At 34.7% G+C, this 14084-nt stretch overlaps 2 protein-coding genes across 2 annotated transcripts in view; one reads left to right on the top strand and one right to left on the bottom strand.

The window, feature by feature from the left end:
* LOC136031339 (dnaJ homolog subfamily C member 25 homolog) overlaps positions 1-1948 on the top strand; it is a 39511-nt gene extending 37563 nt beyond the window's left edge. Inside the window, exon 6 of the mRNA XM_065710825.1 lies at positions 1675-1948. Coding sequence (XP_065566897.1) covers positions 1675-1791 — 117 coding nt within the window. The 3' untranslated portion in view covers positions 1792-1948. The remainder of the gene's footprint in view (positions 1-1674) is intronic.
* A 1442-nt stretch (positions 1949-3390) lies between these two features.
* On the bottom strand, positions 3391-11185 carry LOC136031336 (uncharacterized). The gene is made up of 3 exons (XM_065710824.1): positions 10393-11185; positions 7604-7763; positions 3391-4349 (listed from the first exon to the last, which is right to left on the bottom strand). The coding sequence occupies exons 1-3, from the start codon at positions 11147-11149 to the stop codon at positions 4220-4222; spliced, it is 1047 nt and encodes a 348-aa protein (XP_065566896.1). The 5' UTR covers positions 11150-11185; the 3' UTR covers positions 3391-4219.
* Positions 11186-14084: the final 2899 nt, after the last annotated feature.

The following is a 14084-nucleotide window of genomic DNA, read 5'->3' as shown; positions in this document are numbered from 1 at the left end:
TCTTTTCTATTAGGGTAAATGTTTTTTTTATTCAGGCTCTATCCCAGCGAAACTGTGAAGTACAAGGCTACACAATTTCTTTTAGATGTGTTTATTAAATCCAGCATGTTGGTTTTATAATTGAATACATTTTTTTGTGTGTGTTTGTGTTTTCTTTAATAGCTAAATTCAAATTTAGCTAGTTCTATTTTTGAATTAATTAGTTTTGTCACAAAACTCAAGATTCTCTTTTGGGTGAGCCCTTGCTATAATCTCTGCAAACAATCTCTTTCATACGCTGGCGCGGAAAAAATAATGACAGTCATGATCTACCCGTTGCATAATACGATTTTCGACGGTTTATCTTTTTGGGATCGTAGAACCAACACCTCAACTTGTATGAATACAGTAATTTTATCGATAAGGCTATTAGTTTGTTGCAACTTCATCAATATAATTTTGGGGCTTTGTCCCACCTCAATTTCAAGTAAACCAATGCTTTTGTTGCATCTTTTGTGTATTGGCGTCCTCTTGGCCCAATGACTTATGAGTTTCAAGCCAATCCAAAGAAAAAACCTTTCCGCCTGATTTTGCAAGGTCCGTACCCCCCAACAGATTTTTTTCTGCATCAAGGCCTTCTTGGCTCAGAAATCATTCAAGTTCCAATCCGTTCGGCAATCCTTTAATTTTGAACCTTTTTTGTGCCTTTTTTGTGGAAAATAAATCGGTGGTGAATCAGGTGAGCGAGTGGTCTATCATTTTCTCCCACTGTCCTTTGCCACCTAGGAGTCCGATGCCTTTTTGTCCTTACTGAAGATTAGGAGAAGAGATTATAAATTTGACTTTCAGAATTAGATAAATTTGGGGAGTTATCCGTGGGTGAGGGAGGATTATCCGGTTAGAATTTTCCACGGGGGAAAACACCGGCTCCCTCTTACGACAACCGTCAAGGGAAGGAAACAAAGCACCTGATAATAGACGGCTGCAATCCTTTTACCCTCTACCGATTCATCAATCATTAAAAAAAAATGAATATACTTACTCTCTCTCACCATACAATTTTCGCAAAGAAAATGTAAATATTAAACTATATTTTTTCATTTAAATAATATTTCTTTATACTTTTTTTCAACTAAACCGATGTGCTCAGCACCCTAATTGCCAGTCCGAATGCTGTTCGAAATTTCCAGAGATAAATAACGGATGGTAAAGCCGGTACGTGTGGTGTCTCGATACTCAACTACGAAATCATCAGCATTCCTAATACCATATGAGTTAAGGGCACTGTTAACACGAAGAAACTGGCGGAAGGACATGTTATCTACATTAAAATCTCAGATAATCTGATCTCGAAGCATTGTTATACGAATATTAAGCTTGAATAGAAAAAAAATAGAGTTTGAAGAGGGAAGTGATGGCCTCCCTAACATTTAAGCTAGCCGTGGATCAAACAGTTTTTAAGGAATAGCCCTTGTTAATAAAAACGGAAACTCACATCTTAAACACTTCCAGAATTGATTCTTTAGAGATTTTTTATTATTTAAAGATTTGTTGTTATGTTTTGTTTTTCTTTTGTCTTCTTCCACTGCTTTGTTTAAATTAAACCTCATTTTTTCTCACTCAAATTTTGTAAATGGAAGAGCAGTGTAGTCTAAAAGTTAATGTCTGTTTTTCATCTTTTTACCCTTATTTTAGGTATGGAAAGAAGAAAAGGACGAAGAGGCAAGACGAAAGCAGGCGGAGGACCCAAAATACAAAGCTTACAGACGATACATGAGGAAAGGCCCAAGCAGGATGTACTTTGATGATTAACAATACTCAATTTCGACTAGGCTATTAAAATTTAGGACTTTTTTTTACTTCTGGTACTTATTTATATGTTACCCTTTAACTGGTGCTAAAGCTCACTCTTGTAGATTAAATTTTGTTTTGTTTAACTAAAATGGGAACTATAACTATTGGAGTTAGATTTCCTGGTTTTCTTTAGGAAAGAGTAACGATAAGTCCCTCGATCATGTATCTAATAAAAGTTAAAGATTTCACGCAAGTTTTCAGGGAGGCAATCGAAATTAATAGTGCCTGTCTACCTAAAAGTCGCTCTTAACAGAGTTACAGGAGAAACCTATCTCAGCCCCATTTATAATGCTCGTATTAATTCTAATTTTTGTATCGTCTTTCACAAATATTTCGCAGCCGAATAATAATGCCGACACTAACAATCGGGACAAATAAATCAGCCTGCATTCAAAAAAGCCATATACGAAATAAATTCACAGTCGGAAGTTTGATCTGTCAATCACTTGGGTTTTTTATTCCGTCTACTTTTAATTTTTACTCGAGAAAACGATTCTTCTCTTTTATTGTTTTTTATGTTTTATATTCTTATTGGGTTCCATGGAATTTTTGCCCACCTTTTCCCTTCCTTTTGCACTGAGGAGGAGGACAACTGAGCAAAGATCTTGGTCGAAATATTTGCATTTTTCTTCTTTTTTCACTGCCTGTGAGTTTTCTCGTCCTCTTCTTTGGCCTGGGTTTTCTCGTCTTATGCACATTGAATGCCTATTTCAAACATATGCCTTCAACTAAAGGGTGACTAATTCATGCCCTTCTCTTTGAATTTAAGACTCAATTCAAGCCCCTTCACCTTTAAAGCTGGTGTGCAACTATTCAAGTCTTTACATAAATGAAAGGACTCTTACACGAATCAGCTGAGTCAGATAAAGCTTTTAAATTAATCCTGATCAATACATTAGCGTTGACTTAGCAAAGAGCGATATGTCTCCCATGTTTTGCTTGTTTTTTTTGTTGTTTTTTTTTCATTCTTTGAAAGGTCGACTGTTCGGATTGAAGTTTTTTTCGATTCTGAAGTAGCGCACAAGAATTAAACGGCATTCGTTTGAAGGACCCTATCTTCTTTTTCTTTGACTATCCTAGATGCCAAAAATGAAACTTCAGGCGAAAGTTATTTATTTTTAAAAGAGCTGTGAATTCTCCCGGTAGATTTTTTCTCTTTACGCTATAATGCCCTCAAGTAAAAGAGAAGACATGTTACCCACTCAGTATCAGTATTAAAGGCTTAGTTCAAATGTGTTCCTTCAGGTGAAGCGAAATTACTGGGTAACCTCCTCCCTCTGACCTCGTATCAATCTGAAGAACTTGCTGACAATTAGAGAATTTGGGACTTAATATGCTTTTTGAGACTTCGGGCATACCCTTCCACAAAAGGCATCATCGAACCCCCCCCCCTTCCCAACGAAAGGCTCCATCGTCTCCATCCACCCCTAAAAAACTGATGTGTAACCATGCCATACTGTGATACTTTTTCTATTTTACCTTTTTAAAGAACTTGAATTGGACGATTTCATCAGTAATCTACTTACTTGATGTCAGAAAACAAGAAGCTACAAGATGTTCAAAATGATAATTTTATTCCATAAAATTAATTTCAATACCAAGAGTAAAAACAAGGAAAAAAACACAAATAAATTATCCTAGCTCATAAAAATTTCAACAATGTATACATATAGTAAGTCAGTAATTATTTGTAGCACAATTATAGAATCCCTCACAACCAGAAACAACTCTTATTCCTAATGCTTATACATTTCTAGATACATCTGTTTTGCCGACGTCAGATAATTTAAAAATGTTTATAAAATTCAAATTTATTTGCAATTTTTAGACTTTTAGCGGGGAATACGGTGAAACAGCCCTCAATGGAATACCCATAGAACTGCTTCTTTGAGTTTTTAGACTTTCTTTTGTGGCAAAACATTGATCGTAGAAAACAGACTCTTAATTCAAAGCGTAGAAAGAGATACTAAATTCAGTAATATATGAAGAAATTTTTTTAGGACCGGGTGGGGATTAAAAATTTTTCATAAGTTGCCTGTGCTTTTTTCATCCAAAGTTTCAAGGTTTTTGTTCGAGTACATTTTAGTTAAGGCAAAGGGTATGTAGGTTGAGTTCCCGCTTCCTTTTTTTAAGCAAGATTGTACCCTTAAAAATCCATAAAAAATCTCAAAAACTTTTGCCAGCATACTTCCCCCAAAAAGTGTGTATCTACAATTCTGGTCGACTATTATCAAATTTATTAAGAAATTACTGACATCACCGGGAAAAATGTCTCGAATCACAAGTAACAATCTGAATTCTCACATTTCCACATGTAGTCATATTTCGTCCTAATTTGTATTGTACCAACACCAGTCCCGTTAAACAGAGAATACGCATTGTATTTTTAATTCAATCTGGAACATCCACTGTATAATTCTGTACAATTTGCTCCTGCTTTGCCCATCAACGCAGCATTCATATACCCTTGAAAGCCGTACTCGTGACGATTATGTAGCAGATAGCTGAGTGGGACGCTAAAAAATAGAAATATATATTATCTTTAAGCATGCATAAGTCGACTTTGGGTGTGAAATTATGTTTATTTGAGTTGAAAGCTTGAAACAAAAAAAAATTAACAAAAGTCTGTAATTCTAATAAGAAACTTGTCCATTTAAAGTTGCAAGTTGTCTAATTGTCTTACAACTAATAATAGCAATGAATCATTTTAATCTGGGAAAGTTTCTAATTTTTTAATGAATATACGACGGCTGCTATCTTCCAATATGAGAACAAAAATTGGCAACCAGCTATTTGAAAATACTAGTTTAGCATCCATATATAAAAACTGAAAAATGAGGGATTCGTTGAGATAACTATTGAGCCATGACAATTGATATAAGGACAATTATACATAGTTTTATGTGACTTGTTGTCTTCTTTTCTCACAAGAAAGAAAGTCGGTGGTCAATACTAGTTTATTTTTATAAATGCCATTTTAAGCAATTGCCAAAGTCGCTCGGTATCGGGAAAGACGGAACCAAGTACCAAAGCCCGCTAATGAGAAAAAGCGAATATTCACCCTCTATATCCGCTATGTATAGCTAGGGTTATAACTGTAAGTGATCAGTTCAGACCCGATAAGTAGATTCGTTCCCAAAAGTACCCATTCAAAGGCTGTACAGAATTAACATTGAGTTACACCAACGGATTTTGGACTCTCCCATTGGGATTTCTCTCCTCTCCACTCTTTTATTCAATGCAACTTTTGATGTTCTGGGAAGGGGTACTCTAAAAGGTAAATCCTGGATTATCCGCTGCACCCATTTTCAGCATCATCACTGGTCATTTATCTCTCGTTACTTACTCATTTTTCCACTGAAATATTCTGTGATGAAACTCAAAACCTGTATTTTTAACGGAAACATTAAATTTTTTCTTTTCATTATTTTCAGCAGGTTGCAAATATTTTATAAATTCTTCAATTATTGATGATGGTGAGGAACTAGAATTTTTGTTTTTATCTGGGACCATTGGGTGAGTGAGACAATAACGCCTTTTATCGTTATAAAACATTGTCAAGAATATTGTCAAGTAGGTTTAATTATGATTTATCATCAATGACATCATCAATGACAATCAGTGACCAAGAATCAGTGACCATTTTAAACTTGATACCCCAAAAGACAGGGAATCGTAAGTTACTGTTAATCATGGAACTTTTCTCACTCCTCATTACCTCAAGTCATGTGGGTACGTACCCCAAAGCTGTACATAATTGTCCTGGAACAAATGATGACCTAGCGAACAAAAGCCAGAATAAGGTCTAAGCTGGAAAAGTCAACGGACTGCAACTAAACTAGCAAACAAATTAAATCCATTTAATTTAAATGGATTATGGATAATTCATGAATTTTATTATTAACCTGTGACATTTAGTGACCTGTGAGTATTATCTCCTCTGACTTGCACAAAGTGTACAAGTACGAACAAACAATTGTTATGAAATTAGCTATTCATCTTACTTGAAATTCCTTATTATTTGTGATTGTCATCACTGCAATAAAAAATGCCGTGTTAAAAAACTTAATCATAAATAGCGAACTGTCATTTTCGCTTTTGTTTAGTTTTTTCTGCAAGTAACCATTTATTATACGAAATGAATTGCAGTTTTGATAAGACAGCAACGTAAAGTAATGTTGTTTTTTTAAGTTCGCTTTAAAAAGAAGTGAATATAAACAGGTCTCCCGTCCAAACTTAAAAATGTCTATATGGCCCATGTGCCACTTGGGAAACATGTTAAGAACACCGAACTATAAAGAATAAGCAGAATCCGGTGTTTTGCGAAAGGGTCGTTGCCCAGTTACACTGGTATAAAAAAAATCCCTTTTTTTGATTTCTTAACATTTATTTTGTAAAGAAAGGATTCTAAAACTAAATTGGAACGTAAGAAAAAATTCCATCACACAAACTTTTCATTTATATATATATATATATATATATATATATATATATATATATATATATATATATATATATTTATTTTTTCACGACATTTAGGTGTCTTGCAAAAACGGTAATAAAGGAAGATGTCATGTGAAATGTTTTATTCTGACTTCAAAATATAATTATTTTTTTTTAATATCAATAGCTTTTCCATAGTAGTTGTATTCTTTTCTTTTCTTTGGAAGTTTTGAGCGTGATTCCACGCTCAAAACTTCAAATATAATAACCCAAATGCTGCGAACATTAGAAAACTGGATTACATTTTTCGAATCAGCTTTGAAACTTGTAAATCTGCATTAAATAGTTTTTTTGTTTTTTTTAACGAATATACTTTTTATGTTCTAAGTTCAAAACTCTAATTTTGTGCGAAAAAAACATCGGAAATAAGTACTAAAAAAAAGATAGGATAAAATTGTTTTCCTTTTCTGGTTTATATTCATTACTCTTAAGTGTACACATTAGTTGTAAAGGAATTCAAAGGAATATTTTCCTCTCTCTCTCTCTACCAGCTCATATTTTGCAGCCCTGAGCATAAGTGGAATTAATATATAATATCTGAAGTGTCTGTGGTTCTCTAAAGAAATAATTCTAAATTCCTGCTGTGAAAGAGTGATGACACCTCAGTGTGTCGTGCGGATGTTATCTTTCTATTATTTTGAGGGTAGAATTCTTTGGTAGCAAAATATTAGTTGAATGACAAGTTAAGTTGAAAGTTAGTCTTTTACTCTAATCCACTAAGTCAAAGAAGCACCAATGAAGGACCCTTGGCAACAGCTACTTAAGCATCGGTCCACATGGTTAGCTAACTGAGATGAGTGGGTGATCTGGCCTGCTCATTAAGTTTAGAACCAAAAAAAGGTACTGATCCAACTATTTACACTGTTGGAAAGTATTTTGAAGCTTAGATAAAAATAAAAAGACAAGAGGTCTCTTTATAATTCATCGTTCATCCCCTCTTGTAGTTGTAAGATTTTGTCTTTCTTCTTTTGCTTGGTTTGATTAATTCCGGACCCTTTCGTGGGTTGCTGCTGCCGAGAGGCAACTCTGGGTCCCACGTTACCAACCAATGATCAATCTCACTGCGGCACTACAAGATGTATGGTTGTAACATTAGTAAATGTGCCTAATTTTATAGGTCTGATTAGATTTACCACTGTCTCGTCCTCTGCTCCCGACGGAGAATCATTGTCTTTTTACCTGAATATAAGGGAAAGATATAAAAGACGATTGCAGCTTCTGGTGATTTTTTCACCAGATTTTTTCAACAAAAGGAAATCTATCTTACCTTGAAAGATGTGCGGCCCAAGTCCCCTGACCTCCACTTTCAGCTGCAATTCTGTTCATTCTGCATAGTGTTTCATAAGCACAGTATGGATTATCTGCCACTGCATCTTGTTGCCACAACTCATGGATCATACTTAACCAGGCTGGTCCGTCCAGTGTAACTAAAATTATTTAGTTGGTTTTTATATAAGACACAGTGAGATAAGCTGAGGAAAAAACTTGTATATTGAGAAGTAATCCCATTACGTCCTTGAAAATAAGAACGGATGATTTGCAAAGAAAAACTGAATAGAATCAACTTTTTCCCCCTGGTAGTAAAGCTTACTGATTTTTGGGACATTTATACTTCTTTTCGTAGCCTTAAGAGGGACAGCAGAGACACCTTGTTCCTTTAACAAAGGTCTTTCCTGGCAAGAGTACACATTAGATGAGAATTTTTATTTATTGAATAGTGGTTTGTTCTTAGCTGAAACCAAACCACAAAAACGATAATTTTCAAAAATCTTAACCTGGGATAGTCGCTCCTCAAATAGTTCCTTGGTGTACTACTACTATTGTTTGTATAATTAAACTAAAGTTAAAGCTTAATTCTATTGACTCAATTAAATAGTAAATCTATCGAAATTTCCCCATTAAATTGAAAAAAGGGTTTAGCAAACAAAGCACTGATGCTCGTGAAGGTCTTATGAAGTGTTAAAGCAGTTTGATAAATGCTAATCATGTAGTAGGCCCAACTTCAAACATGGATTGGTGAACAATACACTGAATAAGTAACTCCCAACTTGTAATACTTTGAGTATTTATCCCGGAATGTAATTTGTATGGGAAATCTGTAAGATTAGGAACAAGAAGGGATTGTAAAGGGGCAATCATCCCATCTTGAAGACTGAATTTTCATGCAAGGCCACCAACTTACTACCTAGTGCTACTGCTACTACAAGCTTGTTACAGCGTTAAATCGCCAGAGGCTGATATCCTAGCAAGTACTTATCCTCCATTCCAGATAATAGGTGATTTTTCATGTGATAATGGATCAGAATTTGGGAAAAGAGCCGGATGAGTCACGTGACATCAAAGGCATATGTTTTGTTGGGGAGTGAAATAGGAGTACCTGCAATGCTGAATGAAAATACATTACTCATTGGGTAGGAACAACTATTCACCCGAAACTTTTACTATTCTCAACCCAATACGAGCAAACGAAGGAAAATCAGGTATATAATTGAACAAGGAAATAGGTCGTACGAAAATAAAGGATGCCATTCCTCAGCTCAGCAGAAACATCTTAAGTAATGTGTGGGGGGGGGGAAACTATTGCCATAAGAAATGGGTTTCAGAAAGCATGAATTTTGTCTTCACATACTTTTCTTTAAAATATTAAGAAAACAATCATGGTGTTTGCACTTATTGTGTTTTCTGGTTTTGAGGTTTAACGTATAAACTTACTACAGAAAACCCAATTAGTAACTAAGACACCATACAAATTTTATGTTGCGCCAGTTCTTTAATAAGAGTTAGTTTTCTTTCGGTCTTTAAAACTTTTAGAGATTTTGAATCTACCTAAAAATTTTTTTACTCTGACTTATAACAAAAGATGAAAGCTATAGGGAAGACCTGAAAGTAGAGTAGCGAAAGCACGATGTGTTTTTGTTCTCGACGTAATACCTCAAACGAGGTATCCTTTTTCCATTTATCCCCATTTTCCCAAGGACTTGTCCCCATTTGAACGTTGATTTGTTCGTTTTTTTGTTCTACTTATAGAAACGTATAGAAGAGCGCAAGCATTCGATCAAAGTAAAAATTTGAAGCATCTAAGGCAACAGTAACGAGTGCAGGAAAAAAGGGTGCAGAAGTTAGGATACGAAAAAAGAAAGATATGCTAGACTTCTATAGGAAAAGTATTAGGATAATTTTGGGACCAAAGCTTTAAATGAGGTACCAAAAGCAAGTCCATATGGATGAAGTCGTTCAATTCCGTTTAGTACATGTAACTTAGAAGAGGAGCTGAAGTAGATTTGGTGTTTTACTAGTAAAGCAATTGAATTTTATAGGAAATTTTTCTTTTCCAGTCTTTCTTCCGTTCATTTAAATTTTATTGTTTTCTCTTCAATAAAAGAAGCGTCAAAGTTTTTTTTTCACTATCTTGTGAAATATTGTGTCATAATAGACCATATTAAGCATAAATAAAATGTCAGGATCGTTTTTTTTTACAAAGGAAGACAATTAACTCCTCTCCTCTACCCCACAAACCAAAATTCCATGGTTATTATATCATTTCTATATTTTTCCAAAATATGTCTTTTGATCAGTCTGTTTTTTTTTCAGTGTTCAGACAAGTTTGCTCCCCCCCCCTCTACCTTGATGTATAGCCTTTTAGAAATGAATTTCTGAGGCGCACCTGGGGACAAATTTCTGTACTTAAAGTCTATTTGGCTTATTGATGCGAATGTCTTGGACGTAAACGTACCTTAATTATTTCAAACGATGTGTTTATCGCCCAATTTAAGACAGTAAGTAACAAAAGAAAGCTTCGGACTCTGGCGTTAGTCTCCCGCATTTTTATCAAATGCCCGGTTAGCAAGGGCGTATCCAGGATTTTCATTTGGGAGAAGGGGAAAATTGTAAACAGAAAACTGTAGAAAAACTCATCAAGGAGGGGAGGGGTGTGTTCAAATCCGTAAAACTTCCCTCTTCCGTATACGGCCTTGATGAGATATGTTAAGGTAAATAAGCCTTAACATCCAAGAAGCAAATGTTTATTTTTTTTTTTATAAATATAAGAGCTCCTACCATCATAGTAATCCATTTCAGATAAATCATTTTCCGCTACACCACTCCTTTTCTTTCGCGCAGCTGCTGCTGTTGTTGTTGTTCTAAGATATAAATAAAAGCCAAGGAGAGCCAGACCACCTAAGACTAACAGTTTAATCAACTTGTCATTTTCACTGCAACAGTCTCCATATCCACCCCCATAGTTGGAGCCATAGCTTGATCCACCACTACTACCATAGCTGGAACCACCGTAAGAGGAGCCACTAGATCCACCGCCGTAACTGGACCCATAGGTATTCGAAGCTCCATAGCTTCCTCCATATTCTTCAGTCCTTTTATTTGAACTAAGACCTAACTTACTGTTTTCGAGGTCATCATACCCAGAGTCATAGGTAGCAGCTGAAAGCTTCTCTTTTTTAAGCTGGTCAACCAGCATCATAAGGTAAGGATCGATTTGTTGCTTATTACCCCCAAAGCCAAGGCCTTTTAACAATGAACCAAGTCCACCCCCTTGCCGCTGTCGGCTTTCTTCGTTATCAGTAGCTTTAAGATCTTCTGCTGTGATACCCCTGTCTTCCTCAATAGCATCAACAGTTGAGTTGTAATCTAGTTCACTTTTGTCCGAACGGCGCATCCTGTTTCTCAAATCATAAGTTCCAAATGTTTGAATTACTCCCAAAAATACGCCCGTTAATACGGTTATTGATAACAGTAGTTTTTTCATTTCACTAATTAGATCTAACTTTATCACCATCAGCAGCAACACTGCAACCATGCATTGATCTACATCCAACACCACCTTGACTCCTCCCTAAATTCGACCAACGGTTTTATCTTAATTTAGTCGTTATAGTGCGAAACAAATGTGATTAAGTTTATAACTGACATATATAGTGGTAAGCCATATGGCATTTAAAATGTGATTCACATCACAATTAGGAAAACTATTCAACGTAAACGAATTCCTATTTATTATTTAAGATGATTGAATTTTAATCAAACGATTTATTGTCTGAAAACTGGGACGGTTGAATCTAGGGCAGTATAGCAATGGTTTACTTCTATACTTACATTTGTTTATCGCATTTGACATTTTTTGGGGCAAAAATAATTGTCCCTGTTTTATCTAAAATTATAATTTGAAGCGAAATTTCTTTCTTTTTCGCTTTTCTGATAATAGAAGACGATACATTGTAATCTACGATAATATAAAAAGAATTGAAGAGAAAATGGAACCATAATATTTTAATAATACATTTAATATTATTAAACAACGACTTTGATATTTATGTGAAAAAATCCTTTCTAATTAGTTAGGAAATTTTGTCATTTGCAAAGAAAGAACATAATACAAAAAAGAAAGAATTTGAACAGAAACGAAACGATAAAGAATTATTCTGAGAAGTAATTGAAGTTAAGTCTTTCTCTTCTGTTCTTTCTTACTGCTCTTTGTCAATGTAACCTTAATAATATTTGTCCGACAAAGGGCAATAAACACAATAAAATATTGATTACCAAGTTTCCCCACAGTAAATAAACGAGGGACAGTTCTCTCCTCCTGGAAGATCAAAATTTGTACGAACGTGGATTTTGGAATATTCAAAATAATACGAGACTATTCCGACAAAATGAGCTCGCCTTTTGGAAAAAAAAATCTGTTTATACGGCTGTGTCTGTTGATCCTACTTCTGACTTCGAAGAACTTCAGGCCAAAGATTCCAAGCCACAAAAACACAGGAAATCTTTGGGAAAATTCCGCATTAAACATGACGTGTGTGAAGTTTTTCTATGGCCAAATAACTAGATGATAATCTAGTCAATGTAGAACAAATTTTGGAATATCTAGAAACAACCAAATTTATTGTTGAGCAATCAATTCTATAGCTTTACTCTCCAGTTATTTCCCCAAGTTAGTAATGCTAAAACATGGGTCCAAGACAACACCTTACCTATTATTTTAATTTCAAGAATAGACACACATCTTCGGTTAGGTCTTTAGCATATTTGATTGAGCTGTTCAGAGTTGAATATTCATATATAGCACGTCTTTTTCATTAGCACGTTTATTAGCATCAAAAAACTAATAAAAAGTAACTCGTGCTAATAGCAACCGAAAGTCTTAATAAATGAATTTTCGATAAGAGTATATACATCAAAAGAATTGGCTTTTTATTTTGATTCCATATATCTAAAATTCATTAGGTTTAAAAGTATTCATCAAAAGCTAGGAGCCTTAAACATTTTGACAAATTTTGTAAAAACTTTGATCGAATGACGTTGATCTAGTAGTATCGTAAAAACAAACCCAGTAAAAACCGAGTTATTAGTGGAAATAACAAAAGTTTGACGTACACATCTAAAGAATGTAAAAAGACGTTTAAAGGAAAAAAGTAAGCACAATGAAAGAAGTCCAGCTCCTTTTTAAACCTGTAATTTTTTTCACATCATTGCAGCAAAGAGCTCGTAAAATAAATAGTGATTGTTTCGCATTTGCTAAAAAATTAACACTTTCGGGTTATCCTGTTCTGACTAGCTAAAGGAGTAAATCTCTCGAAAAATATAGTTAAAAAACAACTTTTTTCGAAGAAAAATAGTTCTCCGTAATTTTATCGACAAGTGCTGTGTTCTTCTAGTCAGTAAAAAAAAAGTATTCACCTACTAACGGAACAAACTTTTTTAGCGGTTTAGCCTGGGTAATGAGGACAATAACCAAGAAGAACTTAGCATGCTTTTAAAACAAGTCTTTCAGAATGAGGACAAATATTTCAAACCATCTGTCGTGAATACAACACTAGATGACAGGGCATTTTTTCTTCTGAAAGAAGTCGTATTAAAGGGATTACGTCTAAAAAATTTCTGAAGGAAAATCCAGACAGGTACGAGACATTAAGACAGGTTTTTTGAGTATGACAAAGTAAATCGCTTATGTCAAGCTTTTCTTATGCCAAATAGATTTGCAGAAGGGTGTTAAAGTTTGTGTGCAAACACTGCTAAATCCCTACCATATCGGAAGTGACAACTAATTTTTTACATTTAGCACACCAGCACGGCCGGATTAAAGTTATGACGCTTTTAGGCCGATGCGTTTTTGCAGCTCGGAAATTCTCCGAAAATCCGAGTATAGTGGAATCAAACTGTAATAAGGAGCGGCCCGGTTCAATAGTAACCAAAATTCTAAAAAACAGAATTTTGTTAGTAATAGCTACATCAAATGAATCGCATTTTAATGCTGATTTTAAATATATAAGTTTAATCAAGTTTAGTCTTACCCATCATAAGTTTTTTACTGTTTTAAAAAGTAGAGTTGAGAGAAAGTGTTAAACTTTAGCTTAAAGAGCGAGGCGTTGAGGAGGGACCAGCCCCTTTCATATACGAAGTAATTTCTGTTCGTTTTAAGTTTTAATGTCGCTCCTTACTTTCAGTTAAAAAAAACTTGTATTTTTTTATTAAATCACTGAACAGAACGCAACTGATGAGCCAAAAGTAATAGAAAAGAGGTGATACCAAACTCTCAACTGCTGATCTCGGGAGACATCTGACAGTTTATAAGTGGCCACGGAATTCCTGTGTTGTTTTAAATTAACCTTTTTGTGAATAAGCAGCGTGGCGGCGGAGTGCACCTGGTACTTTGACGATAAATCACATCAGTCCAATTTTATTAAGAAAAAAATCTCTCAGTGATAATTAATTGCGTCCCCTGGCATTACTCA

Source organism: Artemia franciscana, chromosome 9 (assembly GCF_032884065.1).
Source record: "Artemia franciscana chromosome 9, ASM3288406v1, whole genome shotgun sequence".
Taxonomy (NCBI): Eukaryota; Metazoa; Arthropoda; class Branchiopoda; order Anostraca; family Artemiidae; genus Artemia; species Artemia franciscana.
The sequence above is the reverse complement of the archived record's forward strand: the minus strand, read 5'-3'. Positions and strand labels throughout refer to the sequence as shown.